Here is a 22664-nt window from a genome sequence, read left to right as displayed (position 1 = left end):
ACTGTCACACATCGACGGTGGCCACGGCGGCGCAATGCCATCACTAACAACCAAGGTGCGTTCGGTGGTGGGGGGGCCACAGGAAAGCCTTGCTAGCGCCCGTTTCATTGGCTCCAGAAACAGGCCTTTTTTTACTAGTTTATTAATAATATACTGATTTGCACATGGTATGACTCATTTAATATTTTTATTGCAATAATCCATGTTTATGTTAACTTGCACTAATGCACAGATGTGTTAAGATAAATGCATTAGAAGTGCTTTCACTTTAATACTTGTTAGTGCCTTGATGATTTCCACCGTCTTTGGCAGCCTTGGGTATAAAGTCTCATAGCTAAACTTACTGTATTTGAGAAGCAAAGGTTGCTTTTGTGGTGTATATTGTCAGAATACTGATGAGACAATGAGTGACAGGAAAGCTATGACTAAACAAATGCAGTTGACATTGGAGAACAATTCTTAACATGAGTCACTGAGCAATTCGTAGGCCACACAGATGAAATATCTAGGGGTATGCAGCCCAGCCTTTTCTACTTCTTTTAGCTTCCTGTGTTTATGGGAATTTACATTTTGTTTGTTTTTTGGTTTTTTTTTTTCATTTTGGGAGCAACATCATTAGTACCACACATGGTTTCAGAAACAGTGCATGCTATTCCAAAAGAGTACACATTCTGCACTAACAGTGAACACTCTTTGGGACACAGGACAAAAACTAACATTTCTCATGTCATTTCAAATGAATGCACAGCCCTAGAAATTTCCACTTTAAAAGCAACCAGTTGATGCTGATTCTCAGGAATGACATTGTCCCTGGCATATTCAGGCTCAGTTAATCCTCCAGACAATTGACAGTTAAGGAAAATAGTTCTTTGCATCTGCCAACAATGAAGCTGTCAAAATAACTATTTTCATTTCTTTGTTATTATTATTTTTGTCTCCCTCCAGCGTATTGTAATGTTTTATTATGCTTTTCAAAGGGACTATTGTGCGGTTTAAGATTACATTTGTATGCATGAGGCTATGTAACATTGTATTTTATATAGGATTTTCATGTAATCACTTTTGATTGTTCTTGCTTGGAGGCCATGTAAAGAGAGCTGCAGCAGAATGAGGCGGAGGAGGGGACATGGATTAAAAAGCAGATGTTTTTCTGCAAATTGCTTTCTGCCCTCATTCTTTCTTGGGCTCCAGTAAACACCTTTGTTGTCTTCCGTCCTTGTTGTTGTTGTGATGTGCTTAATGGTGCATCCAGCATGCCCATGCTTCCAAGACCTATATCTTGCTGTTCCTATTTCAGCATCTATCATTAAAAGAGCGAAGAAAAAAAAAAAAAGAGCAGAGAAAGAAGTTACACTTCTAGAAAATGTAGTTGAAGAGAAAATCATGTCAACTAGTAGCTGTCTTTGGGGGTCTTTAACTAAAGGTTAGCTCGAGTTATCTGCAGCAAGTCCCATTTTATTCCTATAGGCCCTGCCGCAGATAACTCAAGCTAACCTTTAGTAAAAGACCCCCTTTGTGATTTACTTGGCCAGTGTATAAGGGAACTCTTGGGTAAAATAGAACACGGTAGCTCATTTGACATGTGTTAGGAAAGCGGTATTGTCAACAGGACCAGTGTTAGACGGTGAGGCCTCCATGCTATCTGGAGGCCACCAAGACTAACTGAAGCAGATAAAGAAGTAGCCTGCTCATGAACTTTGTGGCCTCTTTCTGAATTTCTGCCCTGGGCGCCAGCATGTTTAACATGCCTGATACTGGATTCTGGATTGGAATTTGAACTTAGATTATGCCTTTCTCAGTAGTAGTTCAAGGCTAGCTGCATTCAGGTATAATAGATATTCCCTGTTCCTGGAGAGCTTGCAGTCTAAGTGTTTACCTGGGGCAATGGAGTGTTAAGGTCCTTGTCCAAGAAATCAAGGAGTAGCAGTGCGAGTTGAACCCTAACTCCCCTGTTTGGCAGCCTGCCGCTCTAACCATTACGTATAGCTAATACAGATGATAACTATTCCATATATATTTGGTAACCCAGCAATAAAGTAAAGGTCGGTCTCAAAGTGTATATGTTGCTTGTTGATGTTACACATCAACAGGTTTATAGGGTATAACATCAACAAGCAACATATATACTGTAACAGTGTGTGGTCCCCATGCTAATTTATGAGGATGTGAGGGGGGGGTCCCATGAGACAAATTTCCCTTGGTGCTGGCTCATTTCAGTGAAAAAATCTTCACTGTCCAATAAACTGGGTTCCTATCTGGTCTATTTTTTGAGATAACCATGATGAATATATATGAAATACATATGCGAATAAATATGCTAATGTGTCAAAGCCCACCCTTTGCCCCCCCCCCCAAAAAAAAAAATGAAACAGGCAAACTATGCCTATGACATCCTTTTGGCTTTTGCTGTCATCTTTTTTCCTTTTTGGTCACCTTAAATTTGATCGCCTTCGGGTCCCATTTTTGTTTCATTCACAGAAATACTTCACCTCCTGTACTGTACCACTCCCTTGGGGTTTTGTAGCCCAAATGCATAAACCTGCACTTTTAGCAGGGAATTTTAGCTGCCAAATTATATATCATTCTTCAAATTTTGATAGATCTCTCCTCATGTTAACCACACCTTCCAAGGTGTCTGCTCAATTGCAGATTTTGAAGTCATCCACAAACAGGCAAATTTTACCTGGCATTATGCAATATCACTCACAAAAATGTTGAAACAAGAACCGGATCAAGGACCAATCCCTGCAGCACACCAGTTATAAAGCTCTTATAAGTTGCTTATGCAGAACTCCTTGTCTGTAGGAGGAGCTGTGTTCCCATCCCTTATGTTTCTTCATGGGATAGGTATCCCCTCTTGTTTCTGATCCTGTCTGTCTGGCTCTGAAGGGGCAATCCAGAAGGCAGGGATTTATCTGCCCTGCTTCTGGGCTAGACCAGAAAGGCAGTGATATTCAGGAGAGGAAGACTGTGGTATCCTGTAGTACCAAGGCAATTAGAAAGACCCAACACAGATGTCTAAGTATACATATGTTATCTCTTGTTGGACAGACTGGGTGGACCATGCAGGTCTTTATCAACCATCATCTACTATGTTACTACGGCACTCATTTAAAAAATATCTGAAAAGTGGTACAAAATGACAGATGGACGTTTTAAAAACTCAGAATTGGGATGTTTTCTCTGCAGGTCGTCTAAATCGCAAGGAGGCATGTCGGAGGCATGTTTTGGGCGGGCTTAAAATCTGGATGTTTTTCATTGATAATGGAACAGAAAAAAATGTTCAGGGCAAAAAAGAAGTACATGTCATAAAACGGTGCCCTAACTGACCAGCTGACCACTGGAGGGATTAAGACATGACCCCCCCCTTAATCCCCCAGTGGTCGCTGACCTCCTCCCACCCCCACCCCCAAAGATGTGACAGTATAACAGAAGATACGACAGCTCCAGATATTATAGTCATTCCTAAGAAAACAACAAGCAAGTGGATGGAGTAGCCTAGTGGTCCTTGCAGTGGACAACGAACAACGGGACCCAGGTTCAATTCTCACTTTAACTCTTTAATTTCAGAACAAATATGTGAGCCCTCCTGGAACACAGAAATATCTCCTGTACTTACTTAAATAAATAAGTGACCTGGAAGCTTGAGGGTTATTATAATGGTGGACTTGTAGGTACAGTAGATTTTCTCTGTTCTTGGAGGACTCACAATACAATATTAAGAGGTTTAGGTAGGATTTATACCTGGGTCCCTTTATGTGAAGTCCACTGCACTGACCACTGTGCTGCTCCTCTGCACTGTTGGGATGTCTGTTTGGCCAGTTTACTACGAATGCTGCCAGACAGACATCCCTATGGCTTATTTTTCTATGTTTTTCCCTGGGACATTTTATTTTTGAAAATAGTACTTACAGATGCACATTTTGAGCATTAAAATGTCTAGGTCAAAGCCATAATCAAACCAGAAATTTAGACATTTTTCTGGTTCGATTACGGTTGTGAGATAGAAGTTTTTTTGGATGTTTTTGGCAAAATGTCTCAATTCGAACTTAGACATCATATGTCAAGGGTTTAAAACATTTGATGCATATAATAAAAATATACATACTTATCCCCTTGTTTACAAAGCAGTATGGAAATGCCGACAGCCCATGCAATGTAATTGAACAAGCCAATTAGCATTGATAATTGAGATTTTAACAAGCAATTGTTGGTGCTAATTGGTTTTACTTATAATTTATGCATGTAAATTTTTTGTGTGGGTCCAAAAATGGGGCATAGCCATGGGAGAGTCATGGGCGGATTGTAAGATACCTTTTATTTATGCATTTTGTTATAGAATAAAGGAGATCGGGGATTTAAACCAAGGTTTTGTTGGTGTAAATGATCACGCCTAAATGTAGTCGTGGTTCCTGGTGTTAAGCGTTATTCTATAAACGTGTCTAACTTTAAGTGCCATTTATAGAATAGCACCACTGTTCCCTCTAGGCTAAATTGGAGTCCTCTAGCTGTTTTGCTGATAATGGGGGGAAGTGCTTCAATATTGTGTTTTCAATCTCTAGACAAGCAGGTTCCCTGGAGCCCTGCAGAACTTGCCTGTCCCTCACTATTGAAACTGTGATAGTGAAACAGCACCACCCACTGGCAGGACTGTAGGTGGAGGACTCCCCCTCAGCTTAGAGAGAACAGTAAATAGCGATAAGCACTACAGTTACAGTTAGTTCACTTATAGCCTGCAGTTTCCCATGAATATAGTTCACAGTGGATTACAGCAAGATTCTAGAACACAATAGTCTAGGAAGTTACATAATGTAAATATATATAATAATATTTAAAGCTTAAACCTCGGTGCCGATTTTTTTAAGCGTCATTTATAGAATTCAGTCTTTAAGAATTTCTCTGTATGCACCTGTTTGCACATATACAAACTGACAAATACTGAGGGGCAGGCAGATTGACTGACTAACTCTTGACAACAGATGCGCTTACTTGAAATGCACCTAAAAATCAAAGACACCAATATCAAATTTAAAAAATATATATGGTCTGCTCTTCTTTGAGTCATTCTTCAGTACTTCTTTGAGACTTGAGCAGAAACTGTTATGACAAGTATTTTATTTCCATTTGGTATTTATTTCCACCCTGTCCCACTTTTATGGTACAAAACATTATTTCACAAACTAAAAATGAATACAAGCTTAAATAGTTCCATCTGCATCTTCTGTATCATATCTCACCTGTTACCACGAGAGGGTCATGCATCTTTCTAAAGTTATATATTCTTTCTAATCTTTGCTATAGCTGTAAAGAAATGGCTTTACTATGTCCTAAAAGAATGGCTGATTTCATTATTAGGGAGAAGGTGGGATTTAGTGCCAAGGAAAGGAATAAGAATATAAAAACTATTGGCCTACTGTCGCCACTTCACTCTCTATTGACAGCAGTAGGGTTTTACTTAGAATATTTTGACCATATTTCTAATACATGAAATTTTGTCTCTTCTATTCTGCTGTCTCTCTTCAAGATGTGGGAGGATTTTTTGAAGAGGGGACTTGGCTACGGTACAACTTCCAGACAGTGGCATCAGCTGCAGTGGCCAGTCCGAAGGACTTAGTAGTTGTTGCTCAGAGTCCTGCCTCAGACCTCAGCCTGGCAAAGGAGGAACTGATTTTCAGCTTCAGCACTAGCAGGTCCCCTTGCATCCTGGTCTACATCAATTCCTACACCCTGGATTACATGGCTGTGCTGGTCAGGTCCACGGGTAAGGATTATGTTGTGGTTCTTTTTTTTGTTAGTTTTTTTTTTTACTAAATGTGCTTTCATCTTCATTTAGCTATAATTTGATTGTATACTGCTTTAATGTGTCATGAATGGCGGTATATCAAGACTAGCAATAAACAAACAGTTAAAAATGCTACACATTGCAAAGGTAGCCAGGGGAATTCTTCTTTCCCCTTAGGTCCATGCAGAGTTTCATGACAAAAGATCTTTGTTATTTGCAGTGGAGCTTTTGAGGACTGCACAAAAGATCCTTTGTAATGATCAGTACTAAAAAACCTATAAAGGGTCACCATTGCATTGCCAAAGCAAAACCCCATCTGCTCTTTTGAAGATCTAGAGCTTAAAATCCACAGGAACTTACTATTACTATGGGTGTGTTTTGTTTGGTTGAGCCTTTTTTTTTTTTCATTTTATTTAATTCTGTTGGTGGAGAGTCTTTATTTTTGTTGTTGCTGTGGAGCAGCATTTTAGAAAGGATATACAACTCAAAACATCACAAATTGACACCTATCTCACATGTATTTTAGAACTACTACTTAACATTTCTAGAGCGCTACTAGGGTTACGCAGATACAGATACAACCTGTGCTACAATACATGTGAGATGGATGACCATGTAGTGGGCATGGCTAGATCAACATATTGATGCCTAGGAACCCCATCCCCTTCTGCAACTGAACAACCACTGAACTTTGGCATACCAGCCTGACACCATGAAATCAAAAACTGTCTGCCCCCACTAGAGCACTATCATCTGAAAAGCCTGTGTTCCCAGCTCCAACTCACATGGGTCCAATACATTTAGAGAATGACACTGGGTAGGGACCCGCTGTAACCACGGGGATAAGGAAGGGGACAGATCCCACAAGGACGGGGGGGGGGGGGGGGGTGGAGACAGAGCCCCTGAGGACGGGGACACACTCTGTCCCTGTGTCACTTTCTAATTTGAAGCCTGTTAATGACCTGGACTGTTATTTATGTTTGATGCAGAAAACAATATCTTTATTTTTTTGAAAAAACAAGCAAACATGCTGGCCACAACTAGCAAAATTTGCATGGGGGACCCTGTACATCCTGCTACCAGCACATCTTCTAAGAAGACGTCTTCTATTGCAGGAGGGACTGTGGAAGACAGGAGAGCTAAACTGAATCCTGAGATTGTTGATGATTACTTATTCATCCACAGATTTAAAAATCATAACAGTGTTTCATAGGGCATATTTCTCCCCTCTAGGGCATACAGAATGGGTTGTATTTTGTACCCCTGGACATTTTAACAGGGTGGATTAGGATTCCTTAGGGTAGTAGAAGTCAGTTATTGTTGGGGTTGGAAGGGTAGAGGGTGGTGGTAGTGGGAGGATTATTATAGCTGCTTGCTGTTATTATTGTTTTCTATTTGTAATTTATACACAACAGTTGCACAGCATAGTGTTCCTTTTTATACTTTAATAAAAGGATTTAAATATAAAATAATAAGTGTTTGAGGCTTCTGCAGATGAGAACAGAGCCCACGGGGATGGGGCAGGGACAAATTTTGTCCCCATGTCATTCTCTACTATACATTCAAGCTGGGGAAGTCCACCTGCACATTTCCCACCTCTGTTATTTGAGCAATTGAAATGGCCTCCAGGTGCCTCGCTTCACATTGGTACAGAAGGGTGATCTCTGAAACTACCATTGCATTTTTGGTGCCTCCTGTTTGTACATTGTCCAAGACAATCCAAATAGTCGACCTCAACACCAAGTGACTGAATGATTCCATGGCCAGTTAATCCACTCTGGCCTCCAGTCTGTTGATGGGCCAGGAGGCCTCCAGGTACAACCAGGTATCCTGTGGTACTTGCCCTAGGCAGTGCCTCACCCACCTAAGAAGTCTGCCATTCGTTCTCACAACCACCTAACCAAGAATGTCTAGTGCCACTCCCATGAGGTGAGTATGGAGAGAGTGCTATCAGGTTAAGGACTTCCACACTGCTGTCTGGAGTAGCAGATGAATGATGAACTCCTGCAACCATGGTGTCTATCTGGAAAGAATCACATGCTGTAAAGGCTGCATGTGTGCCCTCACCCACAAGAATAGTTCTAGCATTGCTGCTATTGACCCCAACAACTGCAGGTAATAACGCTTATGCACATCATTGATGCCAATAATTAGAATTTATACATGTACCTATTTTATAAAGTATGCACCAAGTTTGTTTAGCTGTGCCTGCATTGGTGTGTACACATGGGTGGAGCATGGGCGTGTTGCCTCATGATGTGTGCAACTTATATCAGTTGTGCATATTGCATGGCACACTTAGATGTGCCACTGTATTCCAGCCATTGACCTGCTGTAAATGCATATGCTGAAGTTTTAGCAAACCAATGAGCTTTTACACTAATATTGTTGTCTCAGCTACAGACATTTTATGCTCAGATGGCCCTAAGAATATAGGAATATTCTTTAACCAACATGCATACTTGCTGCCTAACATTAGGCACCAGCTAATAGAATTTCCCTTTTTACCACTCACTCTATCAAGCCAAGCCCCCAGATACTCCAGGGATCAAAAGAGTACCAGGCTGCTCTTTGCATAATTCATTACCCAGCTGAGGTGATCCAGGGCCTGGATCATTTGGGAAGTGGTCACCTTGGCCTCTTCCATTGAGTATTCTCTGATTAACCAGTCATCCAATTACTCATGCGTCCTGATCCCCTTTCTCCGAAGAAACACCTCCACAACCACTGGGACTCAAAATTCCTGGGAGCCATGACTAATCTGAAAGGCATGGCCATGAACTGGAAGTACGTGTCTAAGAGACAGAATTTGAGGAACATCTGATGCTCCGCCAAGATTGGGGTGTGCACATAAGCTTTGGAGAGATGGAGCTATACAAGAAACTCACCTGGCCTAAATGCAGCAATTACAGAGCTCAGGATCTCCATACAAAAACAGCACCTGCAAGGCAGTATTGACCCCTAGGAGATCCAAAATTGCTCCAAAACAGCCACCATTTTTGTTTGTGACAAAATATATGAACTGTGGAACTGGCATAATGGCTCCAAGATGGAGCAGATGCTGTAATGTTTCTGAAACCACTTTCCTCTTGGCCTTGAATCCATAAAGGCATCAGAAAGGGGCCCAGCAGCCTCAAGCATATATCCTTCCTGCACTGTCTCAAGGACCCACTGATCTGAAGTGATTCGGGCCCACTCTGAGGAGATGCCCCCCAATTGTTGTTCCTCAGGCTGAGCCTGCATGCATTCACTGAGGCCCTTCCCTGGCCACTGAGGGGCCTGCTTTCTTTCTAGGATTGTGGCCCCCTCAAAAGGGTCATTCTTTCTGGAACTAACCCGCCATATAAGAAGAGGAAGACAAGCCTGAGCTGCACAAAAGGGAATGCCCAGAGTCTCTGAGATGTGACTTGCCTGACAAAGTCCTGGACAAAGCTCAGACATGATCTTCTGGCAGCCTCTGCAGCCTCACCAAACCAAAGTCCTTGACCATCTTTTCAAGGCCCTTCCTCAACAGTATACCCTGCCCCAGAAGGGGAGCAGCTTAGTGAGATGCAGTTTGGAGGCTAAGTCTGTCAACCAGTTTTATGACCATAGCCTCCTCTGTACCACCACCACTGAAGCCATCAACTGAGCACCGATCCATACAATGTCATAAAAAGTATCTAGGCAACTGCACAGTCTCCAGTACACGGGGCAGTTCCTACATCCAACAGAGGGGTGCTTGAGCCACATATTCCTCAGACATTGATGCCTGGATCCTCAATACCGTGGATGAAAAGGCCTACTTAACAGCAGCTCAACTTCCTGTCCCATGAATCCTTCAAGGTTAAACTTCTCTCTACTGGAATGGTGGTTTTCTTCATAACCGCCACTACCAGGGCATCTACTCTATGCAACCATCCTCCTTTGGAAGAGAGTAAAGTGGACTCATAATGCCCTGCAAGACTACCTCCAGAGCCTCTCATTCCTCAAGGACCATTCTGCAGAGCGTTTTGTGAAGCAGGAATGACCTGGAGGATTTTCTTAAGTCTTCCAGAATATGTTTTCTTTCTGCTTGCTCCTCCACTGGTGTTTCCATCATGCCCAGCAAGGGGACCATTTGATCAATAAGGGAGAACAACTCCTCTCACCTGACAAATATAATTGGAGACTCATCCTCCTATTTTAAGCCAATATTCCTCAAGAATAGCGCTAGGGATAGGATGCCTGGTGCCATCACACTCAGAACTAGCTTTCCCCTTGGTCTTTTGAGATCCTTGAGGCTAGAACTGACGGCTCCTGAACTCCCTTTCACCAGATGAGCCTAAATGGCCTGAACCTTTTGAATACAGCCCATAAGCTCCTGTACCAACTACTGTCTTGGGAGAAATGCCAAGGGCTCAGGTACTGTGTGACCTGTGAGCATTTCCAGCTCTCCTAAGGTCTTCTGAAGCTTTGCAGCCAGTACCTCCAGTAAGACCCACCATGGGCAAGATATGCAGCCTGACTCCAGTATGACCATGGTTCTCACTGGCAAAAGAAGTGTGTCCAAAATGACCGCAACCAACTCTTACTAAAAGATTATTATTGTTAATCCTTAAAAATTACAAATAAAAAAAAATAAAATAAAATAAAATGAAACTGACTTGCCATATCCTCAACACAGTCAAGGCAAAAAAGATCCAGCAATACTCCTCAAATGATGTGTGCTGCAGACACCACTTTGCCTCCCTCTCTCAGGCATCCCAGAGTTCACCAGCACCACTTCTATTTTGGGGCTTCTCACACCTCACACTGTGCAAAGGTCAGTGCTTCTGCTGCTTCTTGGAGAAAATCTCTTTGAGCTCAATACTACTATTTGTTTTTGGAAGGCATTCCCAGACCACCAGCAGATTTGGGGATGGGGGAGGGAGAAAAAAAAGGAAAAAGATATTCAAAAGAAGGAGAGCATGACAAAATGACTAGGGCACCCCTGGTCTGTCCATGTCTGACTTACCATCCTTATCCTCCCTCACCAGGGCCCCTGTAGGAAGCTTGCTGTGACTGGCAGCCCACCAGAGAGGACCCATAGGTCTACTCTGGCACTAAGGCTCTCCTCCCCAGACTTAATCAGGGCAAAGGTCTCTAGACTGAAACCTTGTGAGCTACTGACAAGGCCTCTGTCTGGAAGGTACAGACTGGTACCTGCACCTCAGAGAGTCAGATCACTCAAACTTCTACTTCACCAATCCAGACTGCAACCATCTGCTGGAGGCAGAGAATACTGTCAAGTTCCAGAACTGCACCAGTCCTTATAATGGTGATGATGTCACTGAAAGTCCGTGTTCTTGCTCTGCCTTCTGCTGGTTGGAGAACACAACCCATTTTTCTGGACTGGTCAAGCAAGAGGATAAGGAAGTTACCTCTGCACACATGCAGATGCAGCATGCACACATATGTGTTTTCAAGCCTTGGTAATGTATTTATAGCAGGAGAAGTGTAAAAAGGCACCTATTTAATATAGATGTTCATGCGCCTGTACAAAATAGGGTCCTAGATCCCACCTCAGTAGCATACAAATGCTGTTGTACATATTTATACCCTACTTCAAAATTATTGTAAACATAGGCATGTGAACATCGTAACTCTGCTCCTGCTCTGACCAAACAATATCCCCAGGAATGCCTACATGCAATACAAATATAACTTAAATCTGCATGCATACTTACATTTATTTATTTATTTATTTATTACATTTGTACCCCGCGCTTTCCTACACAATGCAGGCTCAATGTGGCTTACATAGTAATTTGAAATACAAAGTTATATAATAGAAATTTCAAAAACAGTAGTGAAACATTGTAAAGTTGGGCTTGGTAGTGTATGATAAGTTGAGCTTGATCATGTATGATTAGGATAAGAGAGGGTAGACAGGATAGGATAGTATGAATTGGTAGTATGAAATACCACTGCAATTTTTTATAAAAGGCCTTTTTTATATGTAAAACAGGCTTTGCACATGAAAAAGTATTATAAAATTATTCCCAGTGTATCCAGTTATGTAGGTTGTGTTTCTGGAGGGATGTAGACAGACTGGAGATAGTCCAGAGAAGGGCTGCCAAATGAGCATGGGGACTGCAACAGAAGTCCTATGACATGAAACTTAAAGGATTTACACATGTATATACTAAAGGAAGGTCAAGACAGGAGAGATGAAATAGAGACTTTTATGGACCCAAGAAATAAATTATTTTCAATGGAAAGGAAGCTCTAGAACAAGAGATCTTGATATGAGGGACATGGAACAATGTTAGTAAATATTTTTGCACATAAATTATAGTGTCTACATGGAATGCCCTCCCCAAATGAGTAATGGATAAACTCAGTGGATCCTTTATTTCAAAAAAGGGGATCTGTCTGACAGGCTGCAAGTAGTAGCACTAGAACTCCTAGTGGAAATACAGGCATTCATGTAGATGAGTCTGTCTCACAGGCTGTGTATGCCTCCTGTTGACTGGATCAGTACAGTAGGTTGTTGAGGGGAGCCATCAGGAAAGGCATGAGAACCAAGGAGACCAGTTCTTAGGAACGGCCATGCTGGTGTTCATTTTTGTTTGGTTTATTGTGAGATTTTCTGATTAGAAATGGGAAGATAGTGGTAGAGAATGTGAACTAAAAAGGGGATCTCGCAGTGGAGTGCAGTGGAGGAAGAAAACAAAATTCCTTCTTTAAGAACACACAGGTAGGCCAACAGTTATTTTTATTTTTGAAAATGTAGCAGAAAATATAAATATCTTTTGGGGGATGGTAATATAATGCCTTGACGTGTCTATATAGGTGTAGGGGCTGCATCTGGACAGTTATCAAATATAAATGGTGCAGTTTGTGCTTAGTCATCATAGGTAAATGGCTAGGATAATACCTCTGAAGCAACCAATAAAAACTAGGTAGTCATCTAGCCTCTGCACCTTTATAGGTATGATTATGCCACTATAAATTGCAAAACCGTATAGCAACTTCTCAACTGTTAACATGCTGTTCAGGAGGCAAAAGAGTAACTCAAAATGAGGTTATTCACATAAATTTGGGATTTAAATGTTTAAATCAGCCCCTTTGAAAGTTTACTGGAGTGACTTTATTCAGGGGACCTTTTACAAAGATGCGATAGTGTTATTAGCACGGGCTAAAAATAAGCACGAGCTAAACGTTAGAGTTGCCCATATATTTCAATGGGCGTCACTAGCGTTTAGCATACGCTAATGATTACCGTATCCTAAAACTGCTATCGCACCTTTGTAAAAGACCTCCTTAGTTCCTAGTTTCACTAAGGGTAAAAATTTGGTCAGCCTAATTCTGGTTAGTCCAGGGGAGCAGAGTTAGGACAGAGAAGCAAACGTAGCAGGTCAGCATGGATATTGAGTTCTGGCTATCTGTTTTGGAAGAGAAATGTAGATGCTGAAATAGCAGATCTAAATCTGTTCAGCTTGCTTTCCTTTATCTGCCTCCCATCAAACCCTCCACCTCCTGTAGTGCCAAACATTTTCAGAAAGTCACCAAACTTTCTTGATTACCTTTCTTAACCTCCCAAGTTCCAATATTTTGAAAAACGTTTCTGGCTGCTCTTATACTCCCATGACATCCCCCAAAGTGTTGCTATTTTTTCTTTTGGTTTTCAAGGTTAACACAAAAACAGCATTGCAACAAAAATTTCCCACATTCCCTTAGTGTCCCACCTACACTGAAGTGCTGATAATATTTAAAAATGCCCTGGCTTCTTTCATTTGCATGTCCCTAGTCTCCCATCCACCATTTTCATTTGGGAAAGATGGGGGAAATTGATACAATTAGAGGGAAGAGAAGGGTTCAGGCAACTAAAAGAAAATGGGAACTGTATTCATTTGGTTCATAAAATCAATTTTGTTTTGTTTTGTTATTCTTATTGTTTTGTGGTTTTATTCAACAAAAACGGTTTAAGAATACAGAAGATTTTTTTTGCTATATTATGAGTCAATGAATTTCCCAAGTCTAGGTCACTGCTTTGGTAAAACTGTACTTGTCTAGTAAAAGTGCTCACTGACACAGGAAACTAGTCAGATATTGATGCTAAACCTGGATTTTGCCCCAGCATAATCCCGTGATTCTTTTATAGGAAGCTTACAGATTCGGTACAACTTGGGAGGGACTAGGGAGCCATACAATGTTGATGTAGACCACAGAAACTTGGCGAACGGACAGCCACATAGCGTCAACATCACCAGGACCGGGAGGAGCATCGTTGTGCAGGTAAAATATCAGAGGTCAAGCATAGGATCAGGCTTTTAGCAAAGGTTTTTCTCATAGACACTGAATGGGAGGCAAGCTTTGATGAATCGAGTCCTGAGTGTTTAACATGTTGCTTTTAATTACTACTAGTACTGTTCAACATTTGCATAAGCATGACAAGGTGTACACAGCACTCTACAGACACTTAGAAGAAATAGGGGCCCTTTTACTAAGCTGTGTAAGCGTCTATGTGCACCCAACGCACACCAAAATGAAGTTACCACATGGCTAATTTAATTTTTGGCGCGCATCTGCTTTGCACATCTGAAAAATATTTCCGGCGCACATCAGCTACGCATGCCAAGTAGCATTTGTTGTGTGTAGGTCATTACCACCCAGTTACTGCGTGAGTCTTTACCGCTAGGCCAATGGCCGGTGGTAAGGTCTCAGACCCAAAATGGATGCGCAGCAATTTTCTTTTGCCACACGTCCATTTTCAGCAAAAATTTTAAAAAGGCCTTTTATAGGTGCGCTGAAAAATGATTCTGCACGCACTGAAAACCCACGTCTTCTCTAACACAGGCCATTTTTCAGCACACCTTAGTAAAAGGACCTCTTAGTCCCTTCTCTGTGTAGTCAACAGATGGACACTGAGGACAGCAGGGAAGAAACAGGAGCTTTTATTAGAGCGGGACTAGATCAGGTAGTCATGGAAGGTAGTGACTACTATTACAGTAGATGAACAGCACCACAGGAAACTAAGATGGCATTCCAGAGGAAACAAGAGGAAAGGAGAAAGAGAGGAAAAAGGGGATCAGGGACTTGAAAGTATTGTGGTTTGAAGCTGAAGATTGTCCAGAAGGCAACAAAAGAGCAGATTGATGAAATTTTTTTTTTGTTACATTTGTACCCTGTGCTTTCCCACTCATGGCAGGCTCAATGCGGCTTACATAGGGCAATGGAGGGTTAAGTGGCTTGCCCGGAGTCACAAGGAGCTGCCTGTGCCTGAAGTGGGAATTGAACTCAGTTCCTCAGTTCCCCAGGACCAAAGTCCACCACCCTAACCACTAGGCCACTCCTCCACTGGGCAAAATAATCCAAAGTCCAAATTTATTCATCACACCAAAGCATAGAACACTTAAACAGCTAAAAGCCGGACATGGCCATGTTTCGCCCTCTCAAGGACTGTGTCAGGGGCTATTAAAAGACAAAAAAATGTAGTTCCAATGTATTAATTATTAGTTAAAAGCATTCCTCTGTGCAGTAGCAATAAGTGATATATTGGAACTACACTTTTTGAGTTTAATAGCCCCTGACGCAGCCCTTGAGAGGGCAAAACATGGCCGTGTCAGGCTTTTAGTTGTTTATGTATTTTGTGCTTTGGTGTGGAGAATAAATTTGGACTTGACAGCAGATTGATGAGAATAATCTAATCTTGGGTCTTGAGGATCGCCTGCCTATTTGCTTTCTTGGACCTGGATTGTCCAGAAGGGCCAGGACTAGAATTAATGTCACCTACAAAGAGGAAGAGGAGAACATGCAGAAATTAAAATTTCTTCCCTGTAGTGTTAGAATTTTACCAAGGAGAAGAGCTGTAAATCTCCCTGCTCAGTGAATAATTGGAGGGAGCTGTATGTCCTAGGAGGTGAGAGGCTGATATGCACAGATGGGGAGAGGGATCTGGGGGTGATGATGTCCGAGGACCTTAAAGCGAAAAAAACAGTGTGACAAAGCAATGGCCATAGCCAGAGGGATGCTAGGAGTAACTAGCAGAAGAAAGGAGGTGTTGATGCCTCTGTACAAGTCGCTGGTGAGGCCCCACTTGGAGTATTGTGTTCAGTTTTTGGAGGCCGTATCTTGCTAAAGATATAAAAAGACTAGAAGCGGTCCAGTGGAAGGCGACAAAAATGATATGGGGCCTGCGCTATAAGGCATATGAGAAGAGACTGGAAGACCTGAATATGTGTAGCCTAGAGGAAAGACGAGACAGGGGAGATATGATAAAGATGTTTAAATACTTGAAAGGTATTAATATAGAAACAAATCTCTTCCAGAGAAGGGGAAATGGTAAAACTAGAGGACATGAGCTGAAATTGCAGGGTGATAGACTTAGGAGTAATGTCAGGAAATTCTTTTTCATGGAGAGTGTGGTCAATGCCTGAAATTCCCTCCCGAGGGAGGTGTAAGAGACAAAACCAGTGACGGAATTCAAAAAGGCGTGGGTGAACACAGAGGAACCCTATTTAGAAAATAGATGGTAAAAAAAAATTTTTTTTTAAACCCTTAAATGGCTGCAGGAGGTGGAAGTATATGTGACTTTTGGACAGCTACTCCAGATGTGAAGAACTAAGGCCAGTGACGTGTCAGGAACTTTGTAGGCCTATGTCTGTATATTGCAATCCAGTTTTGGATAGGCTGGAAAAGGCTTCAATGGCAACTTCAGTAGGTGGAACTGAGGACAGTGCTGGGCAGACTTTTACGGTCTGGGTACCGCAAATGACAAGACAGATTTGGATAGGCTTGGTCAAGCTTTAACAGCAACTCCAGTAGGTGAAACATAAGAATAGAGCCGGGCGGACTTCTATGGTCTATGTCCAAGAAATGCCAAAGAAAGACTCATGATAAAGTATATATTTATCAAATTCATTGTTGATTTAATCATGAATTGATAATGAATGTGACTGTTGGGCAGACTGGATGGACCGTTCAGGTCTTTATCTGCCATCATTTATTATGTTACTATGACAATGAACCAGTTCAGTCACACTTAAAGCCATACCCGAGAATAGGTTAGATTCACTGCAGTGTTCCCCAGCCCATGTGCCATGGCTGCACTTCTCTCTGCATATCCAGATCTCTTCAGAAAAAATGTGATAGATATGTGTCTGCTGTTTTGGCTAGTGAAAGAGGTGCTTGCAATAAATTCTCTGATCTGTAGATCTGCCTGCACTCTTTGACCTCATCCCAGCCACATCCAGCACAACAGGCACCATGAACAAAGCATGTTCTTGGCAGCAAAAATTGGTTATCACTGGTCAGAGTGTGTCCTTCGTAGAAAATTAAACTGATTGTTCCAAAATAAAGACACAAAGGGAGGAGATATGAGGGCTCAGGATCAGATCATTTTCCATGCTAACTCAGAATGGCACTTAGCAGGGGGCCACAAACAAATGAAGGCAAATTCTCAGGGATGAATGAAACGATGTATTGATTGAAGCAGGCTTGACATAGAGTTTATAGAGTATTTAAGCGGTTTTAAGGATCGTGCTATTTATGTATTGCTGTGTTCTCAGATATCCTGTTATTTTCTTTAAGTATAGGATATTTTTTTTAATTATCTGCTCATTTTTATCTTTGATTCATTATTATTTGTTATAATTTGTTTTTTCCTCCTTCCCCTCCTTTTCTATTAATATTGTAGTTCTACCCAGACTCCTTTTGTTTCATGTAAGTTATGTATGTTGTTTCTTCCTTTTATTCTCCTCTAATCTGAGTCCTAAACTTTTTTAGTGATTCTGGTAAACCCTTGGATTTAAAAACAATGAATGGTTGTATAATAAGTATTTAGAGTGAATCATTTTGCAAATTCTTCCTGTTTTTAATAGTATTTCATGGAAATCGCTGTATTTTACTTTTACCCATTGGTTACCTCAGGGTCTCATGTGCATTGATACTCAAGTTTTGCATTGTAATGCACACTTTTACTACAGATGTTTCATAAATGTTTTCACGTGTAAACAATATATATCATCTTTTTTCATAATGACATCATTGGTTTGTCTACTGTGGAAGCTTTATATGTTTTTATTATTTATTAGAATTTATTTATTTATTTATTACGATTTATTTACCACCTTTTTGAAGGAATTCACTGAAGGCGGTATTATTTTTAAGCTTAAAGCTTATATTAAGGTTTGTAAAATGTATTCTCAGCTTTTATGAGGTCAGTTTCCAAAGTGATATGGGAGGAATTCATCAAAATATGGTAAAAGATTTCCTTTTACCACACCTTGATTCACCATTGGACTTAGCAACCTACAGAATCTCAGTACCGCAAGTTGCTGAATCCTATTTTAAAAGAATAACTTCTTGCAGGGGCCTGGAATCTTGGGGGGGCAGTGTCTCAGCCGTGGTCTTGTGCCAGGGGACTTTGATCTGTCGGCCCAGTGCTTCTGGGTGGTAAAAATAACCCCAGCAAAAAGCTAGGATTATTTTACCGTGATTTTAGGGCCCTAATGTGACCTGCAGGCTCATTTTCAAAGCACTTAGCCTCCCAAAGTTCCATAGAAACCTATGGAACTTAGCCTCCCAAAGTGCTTTGAAAATATGCCTCTTTATGGTATATTACTGCAAGTTTCATTAGGGTATTTGCATAGCAATGAGATGCAAAACATGTATTTGTAGGTTAAATAGTAGTAGTAGTAGTAGTAACTGATGGTGACAAATATTGCTACGGTATTTTTAGTCAAGCAGCCTTAGGGCCATTTAAGTCATGCCTGACATTGAGGCAGGTGGAGACCTCCTCAGTGCCGGAGTGTTCCCAGTGTCCAACACAGCTCTGGGAGCTATTGAGACTGATGCTTCTGAGGCCGATGTCGATAGACCAAACTTAGATGCAGGAAAAACCTCTCACACAGAACCTCTTGACTTTTCTGTGTTCTCCTCTGCACTTGAAAACAGAGCTTACAGTTAGAGGGTTGGTGATCAGGTCCCAGGCTCGGCAAGCACTAATTGTGAGGGTCAGTCACAGACATGACTTTACCACACTTGGAACTCTTCTTAAAACTACTGGGAGTTTTCTGTGATATTGAGGGAAAAATAGCTGAAATGAAATCAAACAGCTCAATGATGCCTCTTATTTATTAAAAAAAAAAAACAAATTCTGAGCACGTGTGAGAAGCCCTGGCGTCTGTGGCTGGAGGCACGCAGCCGACTTCTGCATTAAAGAAGCAGTGCAAGGATTTGGGGAGCGGCTCTGGAACTGTATTTCTTAGGTTGGCAGGGCTTCAACATCCCTGCTAGCTGTTTAAAGGGATGCTACAGTTCTGGAGAGGGCCCGTGCGCAAAAGGCCTTCAAGGCCTTTCCCTCGGTTATGCCACTGCTTAAGACTATGTGTGCTGTGAACAGCTGTCATGTTGAGGAGGGTGATACAGTGGAGGAAAGTAATCAGATGAAGTGAAAATGAAGCTGTCAGATTCACAGAAACTAATTAGATAAGAGAAATCCAGTTCTAACTAAATTCAGTAGAGCTTTAAAAACATTACTGTGACAGGCTTTAAACCTTTGCAAAATTCTTCCAGTAGATGGTGTGCTAGTTCTTAAAATGAAGCAGGAGACTGAAGGCTACTAGCCAGGAGCCTTAATCCTCAGAGAATAATAGAAAAGAAGAGAACTATATTTTAAAGCCTTGCTTAAGAGTGCACAAAAATCAACCATTGTTTTTAAATTATAAGAATTGATCTTTATAATTTCTTTGGGTCTTTTTAAATAGTTGTTTAGTGAGAAGTATCCTACTTCTTATAACCTGGATGACTGTATTTGACCTATAACAGCAGAGCTACTTTTATCTGTGGGCAAAAGTGGCAGCTGCCCTTAGGTAAGTTTAGCCTCAAGTGCAGGCTGCTGAAATTTACTGTTCTTTGTTTCCATGGGACTGGGGCTGCATAGCTACTGTTTTCATTCAATGCAGCAGCAGCAGTAACTATAGGCCAGGCTCCACCTCCCAACAACTAAAAAGAAAAAAACACCCGGCCATAAAATGACTCTCCACTCAGTCATTCCATCTTCATTCGGCCTCCACTCAATACCAGAGACAGGATGTATGGCTGCTTATCCCCTCTGCTATGCCACGCTACCTGCATGGGAGCAGCAAGCAGGTCTGAGGCTGGCAGGCAAAAAAAAGAGCAGTCATGGGTGCAGACCAGGCATAGCTACGTGAGGTGATATCAGATGTCGGATCAGGCAGAGGGCTTAGAGGTGCACTGCACATGACATTTGGGGCTGGAAGTGCACGTGGTATGGTAGATAGTAGGCAAGAACCATGGTGGGTATGCTGTGAGCTTGTGTGGCAGAGAAGTGACACTGTACTAGTAACATTGTGCAGCCTTCAGGCTGTAGCACATGCACGTTAACATTCAGCAGCAAAGTGTACAGACAGATACAGTGCTGAAGACAGTCAAGACAGGACCAGTGCCCAGAAGAGAACAGATTTGGGATCACCTTCAACTTAAAAACATAAGAATAGCCACAATGGTCCATCCAGCCCAGTATCCTGCTTCCAACAGTGGCCAATTCAGGTCACAAGTACATGACAGAATCCCAAATAGTAGCAAGATTCATTCTACTGATCCCATGGAGAAACAGTGGCTTCCCCATGTCTATCTCAATCATAGACTATGGACTTTTCCTCCAGGAACTTGTCCAAACCTTTTTTAAACCCAGATACACTAACCGCTGATATCAGATCCTCTGGTAGTGAGTTCCAGAGCTTAACTATTCATTCAGTGAAAAAATATTTCCTCCTGTTCATTTTAAAAGTAGTACCATGTAACTTCCTTGAGTGTGCCCTAGGCTTTGTACTCTTTGAAAGAATAAAAAATCAATTTAAGTTTACCCGTTCTACACCACTCAGTATTTTGTAGACTTCTATCATATCCCCCCTCAGCTGTCTCTTTTCCAAGCTGAAAAGACCTAACCTCTTAAACCTTTCCTCACACTACTACTACTACTACTATTTAGCATTTTTATAGCGCTACAAGGCTTACGCAGCGCTGCACAAACATAGAAGAAAGACAGTCCCTGCTCAAAGAGCTTACAATCTAATAGACAAAAAATAAAGTAAGCAAATCAAATCAATTAATGTGTACAGGAAGGAGGAGAGGAGTTTCATCCCCTTAATTATGTTGGTTGCCCTTCTTTGAACCTTTTCTAATTCTGTTATATTCTTTTTAGATATGGTGACCAGATTTGCACACAATCTTCAAGGTGTGATCATACTATGGAGCGATACAGAGGCATTATAATATTCTTTGTCTTATTTTCTATCCCTTTCCTAATAATTCCTAGCATTCTGTTTGCTTTTTTTGGCCGCTGCCACCACTGGGCAGCAGATTTCAGCATATTGTCCATGATGACCCCTAGATCTTTTTCTTGGGTGCAGACTCCTAGGGTGGAACCTAGCATCAAATAACCATGATTTGGATTATGCTTCCCAATGTACATCACTTTGTATTTGTCCACATTAAATCTCATCTGCCATTTGGATGCCCAGTCTTCCAACTTGCTACAGTCTTCCTGCAATTTATCACAATCTGCATTCATTTTAATAACTTTAAGCAGTTTTGTGTCATCTGCAAATGTAATCACCTTGCTCTTCATTCCCATTTCCAGCTTATGAATAAATATGTTAAATACCACAGGTCCCAGTAGAGATCCCTTAGGCACACCACTATTCACCCTGTTCCACTGAGAGAATTCACCATTTAACCCTACTCTCTGTTTTCTATCCATCAACCAATTCCTAGTCCACAACAGACCATTACCTCCTATCCCATGGGTTTTTTAATTTTTTTTTTGCTACATTTGTACCCTGCGCTTTCCCACTCATGGCAGGCTCAATGCGGCTTACATGGGGCAATGGAGGGTTAAGTGACTTGCCCAGAGTCACAAGGAGCTGCCTGTGCCTGAAGTGGGAATTGAACTCAGTTCCTCAGTTCCCCAGGACCAAAGTCCACCACCCTAACCACTAACCACTAGGCCACTCCTCCACTCCATTTTTCTCAGGAGTCTCTCATGAAGGACTTTGTCAAATATCAACCGGCTTTAAAGGTTATTAGGTTTTAAAGGTTTATTCATACAGTCAAAGAAATGAAGCATATTGGTGAGAAAAGATTCCCCTTGGCTGAATCCATGTTGACTCTGTCCCGTTAAACCATGTTTATCTATGTGTTCAGTGATTTTATTCTTTATAATTGTTTCCACTATTTTGCCTGGCACTCACATCAGGCTTACCGGTCTGTAATTTCTTAGATCACCCCTGGATCCCTTTTTACAAATAGGTTTTACATTGGCCATCCTCCAAACTTCAGGTACTATGGACGATTATAATGACAGTACCCTGGGTGTATACCATCCAGTCGAGATGATTTACTGTTCTTTAAATTGTTTATTTGGCTTAGTACATCTTCCAGATTCACAGAGATTTCTTTCAGTTCCTCTGCTTTGCCACCCTTGTAAACCATCTCTGGTACAGGTAGATCTCTTATATCTTCAGTAAAGACCGAGGCAAAGAATTCATTCAGCTTCTCTGCTATGGTCCTGTCCTCTCTGAGTGCCCCTTTTACTCCTTGATGATCTAACAGTCCCATGGATTCCCTCACAGCTTTCTGCTTCTGATATAACTGAAAAAATTATTACTATGAGTTTTTGCTTCCAAGGCAAGTTTCTCTTTGTATTCTCTTTTGGCCTTTTATCAATGCTTGCATCTAACTTGCCACTGCTTATGTTGCTTCTTGTTTTCTTCATTCAGATCTTTTTTCCAAATTCTGAAAGATGTTCTTTTGGTTCTAATAGCCTCTTTCACTTCTCCCTTTAATCATGTTGACTTTTCTTTCCATCTTTATTAATATGTAGAATACATCTGGTCTGGGCTGGATTTAAAGT

At 41.4% G+C, this 22664-nt stretch overlaps 1 protein-coding gene across 1 annotated transcript in view; it reads left to right on the top strand.

Annotated features, from left to right (window-relative positions):
* Positions 1 to 22664, top strand: part of CNTNAP2 (contactin associated protein like 2) — a 2081195-nt gene that overhangs the window by 1907867 nt on the left and 150664 nt on the right. Inside the window, exons 18-19 of the mRNA XM_030203705.1 lie at positions 5525 to 5761; positions 13890 to 14023. Coding sequence (XP_030059565.1) covers positions 5525 to 5761; positions 13890 to 14023 — 371 coding nt within the window. The remainder of the gene's footprint in view (positions 1 to 5524; positions 5762 to 13889; positions 14024 to 22664) is intronic.

The sequence above is a fragment of the Microcaecilia unicolor genome, chromosome 1 (assembly GCF_901765095.1).
Source record: "Microcaecilia unicolor chromosome 1, aMicUni1.1, whole genome shotgun sequence".
Taxonomy (NCBI): domain Eukaryota; kingdom Metazoa; phylum Chordata; class Amphibia; order Gymnophiona; family Siphonopidae; genus Microcaecilia; species Microcaecilia unicolor.
This window is presented reverse-complemented; position numbering and strand designations above follow the sequence as displayed.